This window comes from Trachypithecus francoisi, unplaced genomic scaffold (assembly GCF_009764315.1).
Source record: "Trachypithecus francoisi isolate TF-2019V2 unplaced genomic scaffold, Tfra_2.0 Lachesis_group0, whole genome shotgun sequence".
NCBI lineage: Eukaryota > Metazoa > Chordata > Mammalia > Primates > Cercopithecidae > Trachypithecus > Trachypithecus francoisi.
In genome coordinates this window covers 81,492,620-81,505,701 of record NW_022681453.1, presented here as the reverse complement: position 1 = coordinate 81,505,701, position 13,082 = coordinate 81,492,620, and the positions used below count along the sequence as shown (strand labels likewise).

At 36.7% G+C, this 13,082-nt stretch overlaps 1 protein-coding gene across 21 annotated transcripts in view; it reads left to right on the top strand.

Moving 5' to 3' along the window:
* The window catches only part of BBX (BBX high mobility group box domain containing), a 276,188-nt gene that overhangs the window by 174,805 nt on the left and 88,301 nt on the right, over positions 1-13,082 (top strand). For all 21 annotated transcript variants that reach the window (XM_033211372.1, XM_033211393.1, XM_033211391.1 and 18 more), the window contains 2 exons: positions 424-594; positions 7,178-7,420. In XM_033211372.1, coding sequence (XP_033067263.1) covers positions 433-594; positions 7,178-7,420 — 405 coding nt within the window. In that variant the 5' untranslated portion in view covers positions 424-432. The remainder of the gene's footprint in view (positions 1-423; positions 595-7,177; positions 7,421-13,082) is intronic.

Below are 13,082 nucleotides of genomic sequence, written 5' to 3'. Positions count from 1 at the left end.
AATGCCTGGGGGGCAAGTCCCTGTGAAGTCTTCAACTCTCTTGGGAGGCATCCTTCATGTTATTCTGATGGGAAATTGAGAAATGCTTCCCTGAGTAAATACACACAGGTGAAGGTAACTGGTAATATCCTTAAGCTTACTGGGGTTTTAGGTTCTGAAGCTGTGTAGCGGAGGGAAGTAGATTTCACAAAAGGCAAATTTTATTACCTCCATTTAGCCCACTAAAATGAATGTTTTGTTATGTATTTTGGATTCCCACTGAGTCCAGTAAATGAGCTAGTAGATAGTTTAGTCATTAAAATTATAATCTAATTAATACTTAGGGAGCTAAATAAACTAATTTTAATCGAATTTACTTTGATTTATCTCAGTGTCTGTCTTTCTCTCCCTGTCTCCCTGATTCTGTGTCTCCTCCTATTACAGGTCACAGTAATGAAAGGCAGTAATAGAAATAAGGACCATTCAGCAGAAGGAGAAGGGGTTGGAAAACGACCAAAACGAAAGTGTCTTCAGTGGCATCCATTGCTAGCAAAGAAACTTCTTGATTTTTCAGAAGAGGAAGAAGAGGAAGACGAAGAGGAGGATATTGATAAGGTAAGTCCTGTATTTACTGTAGAAGTTTCGAGTTTGTTAGAGCAAATCATAATGTTCTAGAAACAACAGTGAACATGAACAATATTACAAAAGATGTGTTTCCAAAAGCCTGTATAGCTTGAATCCTGTTCAATTACTTAGTGTACATTTTTATTCCAATTCTTGATTGCTCGTGAAGTATTTGTACTTCCTAATAGTGTAGACTGAGACACAGCCTTTTAAATACTATTTCTGTCACCTAACCAATGATTTGTGAGTAATATTCAAATACATTGAGATGGGGATGTTCCTAAAACTTGATGTGCTCGTCTGACATTCTACCCTGTGGCTCTTCTGGCCTCTCTGTCTTGGCTTCTGGCCTCGCCCTGCCACCCTTGGCAGTCTTAGAACTGCTCTGTTTGTCTCTATCCCTGTTCATAGCTTCTGGCTGCACTTGCCCCCAGTCTTTGTAATGATTCATTCCTCCTAGTCCTCTTCTCTGGCATCAGGCCTCAGCAGCTGGCTCTCAGTCACATAACCATTCAGGTGACTTAAGAAATCATCTCGGCCGGGCGCGGTGGCTCAAGCCTGTAATCCCAGCACTTTGGGAGGCCGAGACGGGCGGATCACGAGGTCAGGAGATCGAGACCATCCTGGCTAATACGGTGAAACCCCATCTCTACTAAAAAAAAAATACAAAAAACTAGCCGGGCGACGAGGCGGGCGCCTGTAGTCCCAGCTACTCGGGAGGCTGAGACAGGAGAATGGCGTGAACCCGGGAGGCGGAGCTTGCAGTGAGCTGAGAGCCGGCCACTGCACTCCAGCCTGGGCGGCAGAGCAAGACTCCGTCTCAAAAAAAAAAAAAAAAAAAAAAAAAAAGAAATCATCTCAGCCAGGCACGGTGGCTCACACCTGTAATCCCAACGGTTTGGGAGGCCGGGGCAGGCAGATCACGAGGTCAGGAGATTGAGACCATCCTGGCTAACACGGTGAAACCTCGTATCTACTAAAAATACAAAAAAACTAGCTGGGCGTGGCAGTGTGCACCTGTAGTCCCAGCTACTCGGGAGGCTGAGGCAGAGAATGGAGTGAACCCGGGAGGCGGAGCTTGCAGTGAGCCAAGATTGCAGCACTGCACTCCAGCCTGGGTGACAGAACAAGACTCTGTCTCAAAAAAAAAAAAAAATCATCTCAAGTGTTTGTCGCACCCAGCATATTCAAAGTCAAAGGATTTTCTTCATGGCACTTATTGCTATTTGCCATGTATTTAGCTGTATACTTCCTTATGTCTGTCTTCTCTCAGACCAGAATAGAAACTCAGTATAAAAACAGGGGCATTGGCTGTCTTGTCCTTTCCTCTTGCCTCAGAACCAAGAATGGTGCCTGGCACATAGTAGATATTAAATATAGATGTATGCTGAATGAAATAATAAATAAGTACATATTTTGTGTCACTACGAATTTTACAAACATGTTTTTAATATTTTTCAGGCCTTCAACATACATTCAGTCTTTTCGTGGCTTTCAGCAGGAATTAAAAACATTTTTCCTCTTTTTCAGATATCACCTGGATACCCTGTAAGGCCTCTCTTACTGGTGACCTTTTCTCCTTTTTCACAGAGAAAATAGAGGCCACCAGAAGTTACTCTTTTAGCTTCTTGTACACACCTCTGTAATTGTCTCACTCCTTACTAATCTTTCCTTCCGCTTTTCCTGTTTCAGAGAAATAGGTTTTATTCTTCTTACTTGAGGGTATTATCAAGCTTATTCTTAGTTTCATTTTGTAAACACATTTGCATGTGTTGATCACTTGGTCATTGAAGCAGTCTCCTGTTTCTGTGAGGGCACCCACTCCTGTTCCTCTTTCTTCTTTCCTTTGGCCACCCACACCTGTTTCTATTTATCCTTTCTTTTTCTTTTTTGAGATAGGGTCTCACTCTATTGCCCAGGCTAGAGTGCCGTGGCACCATTTCAGCTCACTGCAGCCTCCATCCACTTCCCGGGCTCAAGCAGTCTTCCCACCTCAGCTCCCTGAATAGTTGGGACCACAGCTAATTTTGTTTATATTTTGTGAAGACAGGGTCTCACTGTGTTGCCCAGGCTGGTTTGGAACTCATGGCTTCAAGCAATCCTCCCTTCTCAACCTTTCAAAGTGCTGGGATTATAGCATGAGCCACCATGTCTGGCCCCTCTTTCTATTTCTACCTTCCCCACTGTTCCTTCCCAGTTTCTTTCAGTTAATGTGCCTGCATTATTTTCCCCTCAAATGATGATGTTCTCTAGGCCTCCAATCTTAATTTCTATCTCCATCTTGGACTTTTCTTCTGAACTCTGGACTCATATTTCTATTTACTTGGCATATCCATTTAGATATCAACTAGGAATCTCAGTTTGAATGAATTCAAAACTAAGCTTTTGCTTTTCTTCTCCCAACCTTCTCCAGCATCTTCCCTTTCTCAGTAAAGCGCAACTGCAACATTCCAGTTTGTCAGATCTGAGACCTTGTAGTTCATACTTTACTGCTTTATTTTGCTCAGACTTCACATCCATCCATTAGCAAATCCTCTCAAACTCTACCTTCAAAATACGTTCACAATTTTGTTGCCCTTTTAACAGTTCCTTCATGTACCACCTTGATCCAAGCCACCACCATTTCTAGCAGAGATTATTGTATCTACCTCTCTCTCTCCCGGCCTCTGCTCATGCCCTTCTGCGGTCCATTCTCAACAAAGTAGCCAGAGGAGTCCCTTCAAAATGTAAGGCCAGTTGTGCTGCTCCTGTTTCTATGAGGTCACAGGCTCCGTGCTTACTGCTGTCTGTGCTCACTATGTGCTCACAGCACCTAGTAGAGTGGCTGGCTCATAGCAGGAACCCAGTAAATATTTATTGGGGGAAGGATTAAAGTCATTGAGTCCTCTTCTCTTTTCACTCACACTCAGTGGTCTAGTCCATACTTTTAGTCTTAGCACCTTCTGTTTATTGGTATCTCATTGTTATCCTGCAGACATAGGTATCCACACAACATTCCCCATAGCCACTTCAAATGCAGCCTGCCTGGCACTGATCTCTGCTCTCCACCAGGCCTGATTTCTCTCGTTTGAGAACAAGTATTTTTTTGTTGTATATGAAGAAACTTTGCCACCCAAGCTAGAATCACTCTTCCTTTTTCTGCCTTCAGATCCAATTAGTTACCAGCCACTCTTGGTTCTGCCTCTTTTAAATATTGTCCCTGTTCTCACTTCTCTGTTCCCATTACTGCTGTCTAGATTTCAGCCCTCTCCCTTTTTTACCTGGACAGCTGGAATAAATTTTTAACTGGGTTCTCTAGTTTGGGTTGCTTCTAGTTTTACTCTTAAAATTCATGCTGTTGTTAGACGTTATCTCCTTAAAATATAATGTTGCCCCTCCACTGCTTAAAATCACTCATGGCTCTCCATTACATCGATCCAGCTGTGGGGACTAGTGTTGATTTTTCTTAGAAAATATTAATGAGCTCCTGGGGAAAGAAAAGTAAGTTCTAAACTCTAAGAGAGTTTTTATTTCTATTTTGTTATTCATATATTTATATATTTACTTTTTGATTAATAATTACATTAAATAGTAATTAAAACATTTTTCGATGTTCATAGTTGGCAGAATAAAAAGTTGACAAACTGTGTCAAATCACATGTTTTTATTGGTCCATATAGTTCCAAACTACTGGTTTACGGGATCAAATGCACGCGTGTAAATATGGCAGAGCACATTCTTCCTGAAGTGTGCAGATTATGTTCTGCATCCTTGTCTCCTGAACCCCTGTTCTCTTTTACATACCAGTACTGTCGAACTGCAAGTTGATGTTCAGATAAACCAGCAAGCCTTAATCCCTGTTGATTCCCCGTGTCTCTCCATTGACAATCTGACACATTCTGATTTGTTTCTCCTTTTTTTAATTTTTAATTTTTTAATTTAAAAAAAAATTTTTTTTCTTTCTTTCTTTTTCTTTCTTTGTTTTTTTGAGACAGAGTCTGGCTCTGTCACCCAGGCTGGAGTGCAGTAGCGCGATCTTGGCTCACTGTAGCCTCCTCCTCCCAGGTTCAGGTGATTCTTTTGCCTCAGCCTCCAGAGTAGCTGGGATTACAGGTGTCCGCTACCACGCCCAGCTAACTTTTGTATTTTTAGTAGAGACTGGGTTTCACCATGTCGCTCTAACTGGTCTTGAACTCCTGACCTCAGGTGATCCGCAGCCCCCATTGGCCTCCCAAAGTGCTGAGACTAGAGCCACCACACCTGGCCTGATTTGTTTCTCAAAATTTAGCTCGGGCAACCTTTTCCAGGGAGGCCTTCTTGCACTTCTTCCCATCCACCAGTGCTTTGTTACCTTGCTGGTTTCTTGTCGCAGTCAGCATACTGCTTTTAAATTTATGTTTGTATGTTTTTCTCCCTCCCAAAACATGAGGTCCTTTGTCCATCTGTTACATGCTGAATTTTATAATTTAGTAACTGAATGAAAAGTTACTCTTTTCTGAAGGGTGGAAATATAATTGCTTCTTCATCTTATATATTAATAGTACACTTTTTAGTTTTTCTTAGCTTCCTAGTTTCAGAATGCTAAATAAAACTCCTTTGAAAAATGCAAATTATTGTTACTATTATATACATAATGAGGAAGATAAATATGTAGCCTTCAGCCCCAATAATAATTCCTAACATATCTCCAAATCAGATGGCTATTACCTCAAGATTTTTTCTGTACTCTTTGTGTTTGAAGGTAATTAATGGTTAATTGATTGTATTTGCAATACTTAATGGCAAAAGACTTTTTTTTTTTTTTTTTGAGACGGAGTCTCGCTCTGTCACCAAGCTGGAGTGTAGTGGCACAATCTTGGCTCACTGCAACCTCCACCTCCTGGGTTCAAGCAATTCTCCTGCCTCAGCCTCCCAAGTAGCTGGGACTACAGGCACGTGCCACCACTCCCAGCTAATTTTTGAATTTTTAGGAGAGATAGGGCTTCACCATGTTGGCCAGGATTGTCTCAATCTCTTGACCTCATGATCCTCCCACCTTGGCCTCCCAAAGTGCTGGGATTACAGGCGTGAACCACCTGCCTGGCCAAGACTTTTTAAAAATACCAGTTGGATTAAGCAGATGATTAGTCCTAAAGTATCTGCTTGTAACAATTGCCCAATAAACATTGTAATAAAAGAACATGGTTGCCTTACAGTTGTGGTTCTCGAAGAGTGTTCCTCAAACCAGTAATATCAGCATCACCTAGGAACTTCTTAGAGATACAAATTCTCAGGACCCACTCCATATCTCGGAAATTCTGGGAATGGGACTTAGCTGTGTTTTAACAGAACCTCCAGGGATTCCAGTGCATACTCAAGTTCAAGAATTAACCACTGTACTGCATAATGCAGGCTAATGGTTACAAGTTGCGTATCCCTAATCCGAAAATTCGAAACACTTCTGGTCCCAACCATTTTAGATAAGGGATACTTAACCTGCAACGTGTCCTGCTTGATTTTAATTTTGAAACCAGAAATTAAGGAAATGGGCTTAGTAAACATTGTGAACTTCTGTTTATAGTTACATTGTTTCTAAGAAACATTATAGAATCATTTTAACCTTAGAAAATATTTTATAATCATATGTTCTGAGATTCTGTAATCAGAGATGTGCTTTAAGAAAGTTAACCTGGCAGCCATATGCAAGAAGTATTGTAAAGAAGATGAAAAACGGGAAGACTAGGCATAGGCCAAAGTGGTACTAGGGCAGTGGGAATGAGAATTACCCAGATGGAATGGACAGATTCGGAGCTTTGTAGAAGTCCTTGAAGACCTTGAACAATGTTTGAATGAAGTGTAGGAAAAAGAGTATTCAAAATTGATTTTGAATGTTTAAGCCTAGAGGAGTTTATTCCTATCACCAGAGCATTTCACTAAACAAGAAAGCTTGAAATTTACAAGTTTGAAGATTTATTGTATAGTTCTTCTTTCAAATAATCATGTTAAATATCGATTTTGATTTTTTTACACTACAAGACTCTACTTGTGATGCTTGCACAAACATTGAGTAGTCTATATTACCTTTTTATTTCTTACTTTCATGATAAATATTGTCATATTATTAGCTGTAGAAAAAGGCACTTTTCAAAGCAGAGAAAGACACAGCTACTATTCATATTTTTTATGTGGATATTGTTAATCTTGATACCCATTAACCATAGAATGGGTTTATTCATTCAACAATTAGTTAAGTATTAATATTATGTCAGACATTGAGCTAGGCACTATGGTTGTAAAGGTGAATAAGAGCTTTTGTCCTCAAAAAGCTCACTATTTAGTTAAGAGAGAAAAAAATGTAAGCAATTATAACACAATGTAATATATGCTGTAATAGAGACATGCACAGGTTGCTATAGAAACTAAGCAGAAGGCTACATCATAAGTTAGTTACCAACCATGAACAGTGGTTGTTGATTTTTTAAAATTATATTTTTTTCAATGTGTAAGTTGTTTAAATGGAGCTAAGAAAAAATGCAATTTGCAAACCAAGACTAACTGTTAAATCAAAATTATCCAAAACATGTTAAAGATCTGGCTTTGTTTTTGGTGGTAATAGGTTCAACTTCTTGGGGCCGATGGCCTAGAGCAAGATGTTGGTGAAACTGAAGATGATGAATCCCCAGAGCAGCGAGCCCGGAGACCAATGAATGCATTTCTTTTATTTTGCAAACGCCATCGCTCTCTTGTACGTCAGGAACACCCCAGGCTTGATAACCGAGGTGCTACCAAGATACTAGCTGATTGGTGGGCTGTTCTTGATCCAAAGGAAAAGCAGAAATACACAGACATGGCCAAGGAGGTAGGTTACAATGACAAGGTATTCTGATAGCTAGAAGCAACCAGTCCTGAAACTCCCAGTCAACAAATGTGAAGCACCTGTTGAAGGTCTAGCAATGAGAAGGTGAATCATGAATCAAATGTTAAGTAAAAACATAAGTGCTTTCTTTGTATGACTTGTTCCTGTTCCTGTTCCTGTGTTCCAAGTCCATGTAGAAATGCTGGTGGAGGTGCCAAGAACAATATATTAACAAGAAGTTTTTTCTCATTGTCTATACCCCACTGATTGATATAAGGGATTGATTTATTGTGAAGGTTTATTATGAATAGTTTACAGTGAATGGTGATTTGTTTATTTATTATGGTAATTTATTATGAATGGCGACTTTTTTTCTTTTTTAAGTTTTTCTAGAAACTCTACTTTTATTGTCAGAGAATGCCTATGGTAAAGTTGACAATCTTGTTACTCTAGTTATATCGTGGGAAAGAGTCTTGATCTAGGTCTGATGCTAAGTAGCTTTGTGACCATATCCATAAGTCAACCTCTGCATCTCAGCTTCTTTTTTTTCTTTTCCTTTTCTAATGTTATTGGAATGAGAAAGTTGGACAAAGATTTGTATCCTTTCTAATGCTAACATTTTTTGATTTTGTAATAAACAAAATTATCAAGAAATATGCTTTGACTTGTTTCTGTTCTGTAGGTAGTGCCGTATGAATATTTAAAACCAATAAATGATTGAATGCCAGTGGAACAGGATGTACTGCGAGGTGTGCATGCCTGTAAATACTGTGTAGGCAGTAGTTAGTGGGAAGCATTTCCATGCTGGAAGGCTATTCAGAAAGGTGGGACATTAATCACTTCCAGAATGATAGCAGTTACTAAATTTCTTCAAAAATTATATCGTGGTTCTTTTACTGTATTTGGAATTAATGTGAGACCATTATACATTTAAATGTGTTGTGATGGATTTAGCTCCGAGTAAGGGATGAGCAAAGCAATATTATTGTGGCTAAACTTGACAGGAATAATTCTAATATTATTTCCTCAGCATTGCAACTTGCAAAAAGATCTTGGTTCATGAAAACCCCTGTCACCCAAACACTTGGTTAAGTTTTATCAGAAAATGAACCAGCAGGGGACAAAATACAGTTTCAAGACATTTTAGTAGACATCTCAATATGTGAAAAAACAGTTCTTCCAGGTGCTGTGCCTTTATTGAGTTAATTAGCTAAAAACATCAACATTAAACATAAAAATTTTTAAAGATACAACATAAAAATTTCTTAAGAAATGTTCATAGAAATTTGAATCTTGAGTAAATTATTAGCATAGTTGCTACTATGAATTAGAATCAATAATTATATTAGTATAATTATTAATTTTATTAGTATTAATATAATTATTAATTGTAATAGTATTAATGATTATGATTGTTAATTATAATAGTATTAATAATTATAAATATAATTATTAATTATAATTATATAATTAATCATATAAGACTTCAAGAATTGACTGTTAAAGACAGGATTTTAACTATATAGGGCCTGTGGAAAATTTAAAATCAATTACAGTAACCTACATGATTTTAAATATTTCATTAGATTTCCATAGCATAACAGTAATTAACAGTAAAACTTTCCCATTAAATAGCCTTACGTTTTTCATAGTCATTCTTATATAGTAAAATAAATAATTATCTGAAACCTCATAGGGAAATGCATAAGCTTCCTATGATTAAACACTTGAGTTTGTTTTAGATTGCCATTTTGGGATAACATGCAGCCTGTCCCCAGTATATTGTTTGTTTTTTCTTAAAAACGCCTAATTTACAAACCCAATACGTGGCCACTTTTAAGAAGAGGAAGTATTATTTTCATATAGGAAATCCCTTACTAATTACTTAATTAGGTTCACAATATTTGCCATTGTGGCACTAAAATGATATCTGTTAAGGTGGCCCAGTGCAATCTACTAAATGTGGAGACTGTAACTGGATGTTCCACGTTATAATTTGCCTTGTTTGTAGTTGCTGTTACGAAATGTTGCTTCATTTCTACTGCAAAGTGTAGAAGATTCAGCTACTTTCAAAATTATTACACAATTGGTCCCTAGTTGTAAGTGATTCCTGCTTGTTTCAACTTACTTTCTAAATGATTTTGCAGTTACATTAAAGGGCATGTAATTGTGGTGGTGCTTTTTATGTTAATATTGCAGCCTTAATTGGAATGTGAGTTCAGTGAACAAATACTTAATAAGTGCCTTTAATTTAACCAGGTTTTGTGATAGTAGCTAGTGATACAACGCCGTTGATAAATGTGGTCTGTTTTTCAAGACTCCCCCAACACACAATCATTTTTAAAACTCTTTTTAGATGTGTAACCTTTAAATTTTAAACCTCAAATTTTAGATGTTGTCCATTAGGGTGCAAGACAGATTCTTTCAGCATAGTGTGTGGATAGGGGTGTGAATGCTTAGGTGGTGTTTGCCAGTATCTGTCCTGCCATTATCAGTTGAGTGAGAAATGTTTTCTTTTTCTTGCTGTTTTTAAAAGAAGTATATTTTAAAAGCAAGAGTGAGTAATAATACAACTTTGAAAAGATTGTTTACCTGTTCATGAAAATTTCCTCTGACTCCTTTCCTTGCTCCTGATTATCTTATATTATTGCATCTGGTAAGACAAAGCACCTGTTCTGGGATTTGTTTTTAGTTTCTTAAATTATTTCCTAGTACTAATTTCAGTTGCTGGAAAAAAATGGCTGATTGCGGGTTTTGTGTTCTCTGATGAACCTTATTAGAGCAATAATTCGTTAGTAATTTTAAAAAGACTATTCTAAGGTTACAACCTGGGTTACTTTCTTAAATTCAGTAATGTACATGATGATGCAGTGTTGTGGATGTTCACAGGTTCTAATTTTTGAATGTGTGACTGCCAGTTAGGAGGCACAGAAACAATTATACCTTTCCTTTTAACATCTTCGTGTATGTACGCTTACAGGAATACAGATCTCTGCATTTTTGCCTACAATACTGCTGGAACCTTCTATTTGTTATTTAAACTAATTATAATGAATTGAGGATAAATTGAGAGGATCACACATCTTGAACTTCCGCTAGAACAGAGTACAAAGAGGAGGGAAAGATTTGGAAAGCTTAAATAATTTGAATGACCTTTATCATACCCATTGTTTTAGCATCAAAGGCATGAGGCAGAATATGTGCATTTATTGATTGATTGGTCCTTTTTGTGCTTAGCATATAAAATAAGCACCAACCTGTAAAGTGAGTTAAGATTATTCCCATTCTTCAGAGCAGGAACCTAAGGCTCTGAAGGAGTTAGTGTCTTGACCAACCATACATTTAGTATACAGTGGAGCTGGGATATTCTTTCCCATTTGACTCCTGTTTGTTCTTCTAATATGTATATCACGCTGTCTACTTTAGATGCTTGAAAGATAAGTATATTTGGGTAATTATGGCAAGAATGGTAACAATAAAATGTCATGAGTCTTACGGGAAGAATCTGCTTGTGCTGGGGAGGGAAGTAGGTGGAAGTGGATCAGGAAAGGCTTTACAAAGTAGGCAGAATTTGGCCTGGGTTTTTGTATAAGGATTCAGAGAGAAGGAAAAGGGTAAGAGTAGGTGTGGGAAACTGAAATCAATTTCAGGAACCAGATAGTTTGTTTCACCTGGAGCCTAGGTTATGCATAGAAGAGTAACAGAAAATTATGATATAAAGGTAAATAAGGCAAAAACCCACGAGAGACCAGACTTAAAAGTTTGGAGGTTCAGCTGTATGCCAATAAAACAGCTATGGAATTAAATGTAATAAAATGCAACTTGAAAGTGAACTATACTAGCCCTTTGAAAGTGTTGGTATCTCTTTTTGTCAATATTCTGGGAAAGGTTTTGACAGCCACAAAATTCCATGGTTTTTTTATTGATTAGTTCTTTTATGTTTCTTCAAGACAAAACGAATCTATTTTTTAGTATTTGTTTTCAGCTGGGATAATTTTTGTAAAGACCATTCATTCCCTTGTTTTGGGTTCATCAGATATGGACTCTTTTCCAAAGAAAATACTCTCTCATTTTCTCTTGTATTATACTCTGCAGAACTTTTCTTAACTGTTATACATCATGCTTAACAAATAGTATAATTTGTATTCTAGCAAGCATGCTATTGCACTTTGCCTACTATTAAAGTAGCACCTCATTTATCCAGCATTCTGAGAAACAGCTGCTATACCTAAATGATTTCCACAGAGATGAAACTTTACTCTTCTTTTAAAAACTTTTATTTTATATATTTATCCTAGAAATTTCATTAAAATTTTATTTACATACTTTCTCAAAGTATTCAGAACATCTTTTAACTTTTTTTGAAACCTTTAACATGTTATTTCCACAGGAATTACTTTATGATCTGTGACTTGATGAGACTTTTGTGAATAATGTTTTGTCTATTAGTAATTCTCAACTATTTTATTCTTTTGAATATCCTCTCTGCTTTTCCATGGTGGTTTTGTTTTTTGTTTCATTTGGGTTTTTTGCGGGAGTTGGGGAGTCCACCCTCAGCTAGCACTTGCCATTTCTCTCTTTCGTCAGCCCCCTTTCACTGCTTCTAATCAAATGGCTTATACTTTTTGAGTATGGTTTAGTTAGGGGCCCCACCACATTTGTGGGATATAGATAGTAAATCTAAAGATGTCAGCTTTATGTTTCACAACATTGCTTGCTTCTGAGACCTTTTCCATTCCTGTGTTCTAGATATTAGAACTTTCTTACTGTGTTTAAAGAAATATTCAGATGTTTGCTTTTGGTATGATAATAATAACTTTGTGAACATTGCTATATCATGTACAGGTTCTTTTATAAACATTTAAATGTTTATAAACTCATTTTATTAAGTTACATTATTAAATTCTAACTCATTTAACCTCCCTTCTCATACTGTTTTGAATTGCCACATCTGTAAAATGGCAATTAAGATGCCTGCCCTCACAGAGCTGATGTAAAATACAAATAAGGAAATATATGTACAAGCATTACATAAAGTTTAAAACTCTATACAAATGTTTGTTTTAGGGTTATTTCTGATAAGTGACTTGTTTCATACTTCTCTATCTACATGATTATTTATTATTAACTGTTAATACATTGAAGGGCTACTGAAATGCAAAATTAGTCTTTGAAACACAAAAATGAACAAAACTAAAAATATCATTTGCCCAATTTGGCCAATACTATCCAGTGTTACTAATAGCTTCTAGCAACATAGATGTTTAATTAAGTGAACTATTTGATTTTGAAGTATTAGTCCATTTGCCAATTGTTTAGTAAACACTTGTATTTAAATATTCAAATAAATTTATAAAGACTAACTATAAAAAACCTCATAACTAATGAGGAATAAATTGAGAATTTAAACTGTGTCTCTCAAAACTCGTTTTGGTATTTGGTTTCAGATGTTAATTTTTAGATTGACAGATCTTAGTAGACAGATCACTGTCTACTTTTTAAAAAGTAACAAAATTACATTTTTAAATAAATTCTGAAATTTCAATTTTTAAAATTAGTGCACACTGATTAAACTGACTCTTCTCGTAATTACTCAGATTAGGGAGTAAAATTATACTTGTAAAAAAACTACTGTTGCCGTAATAATTTTCACCCTTATAGCCAA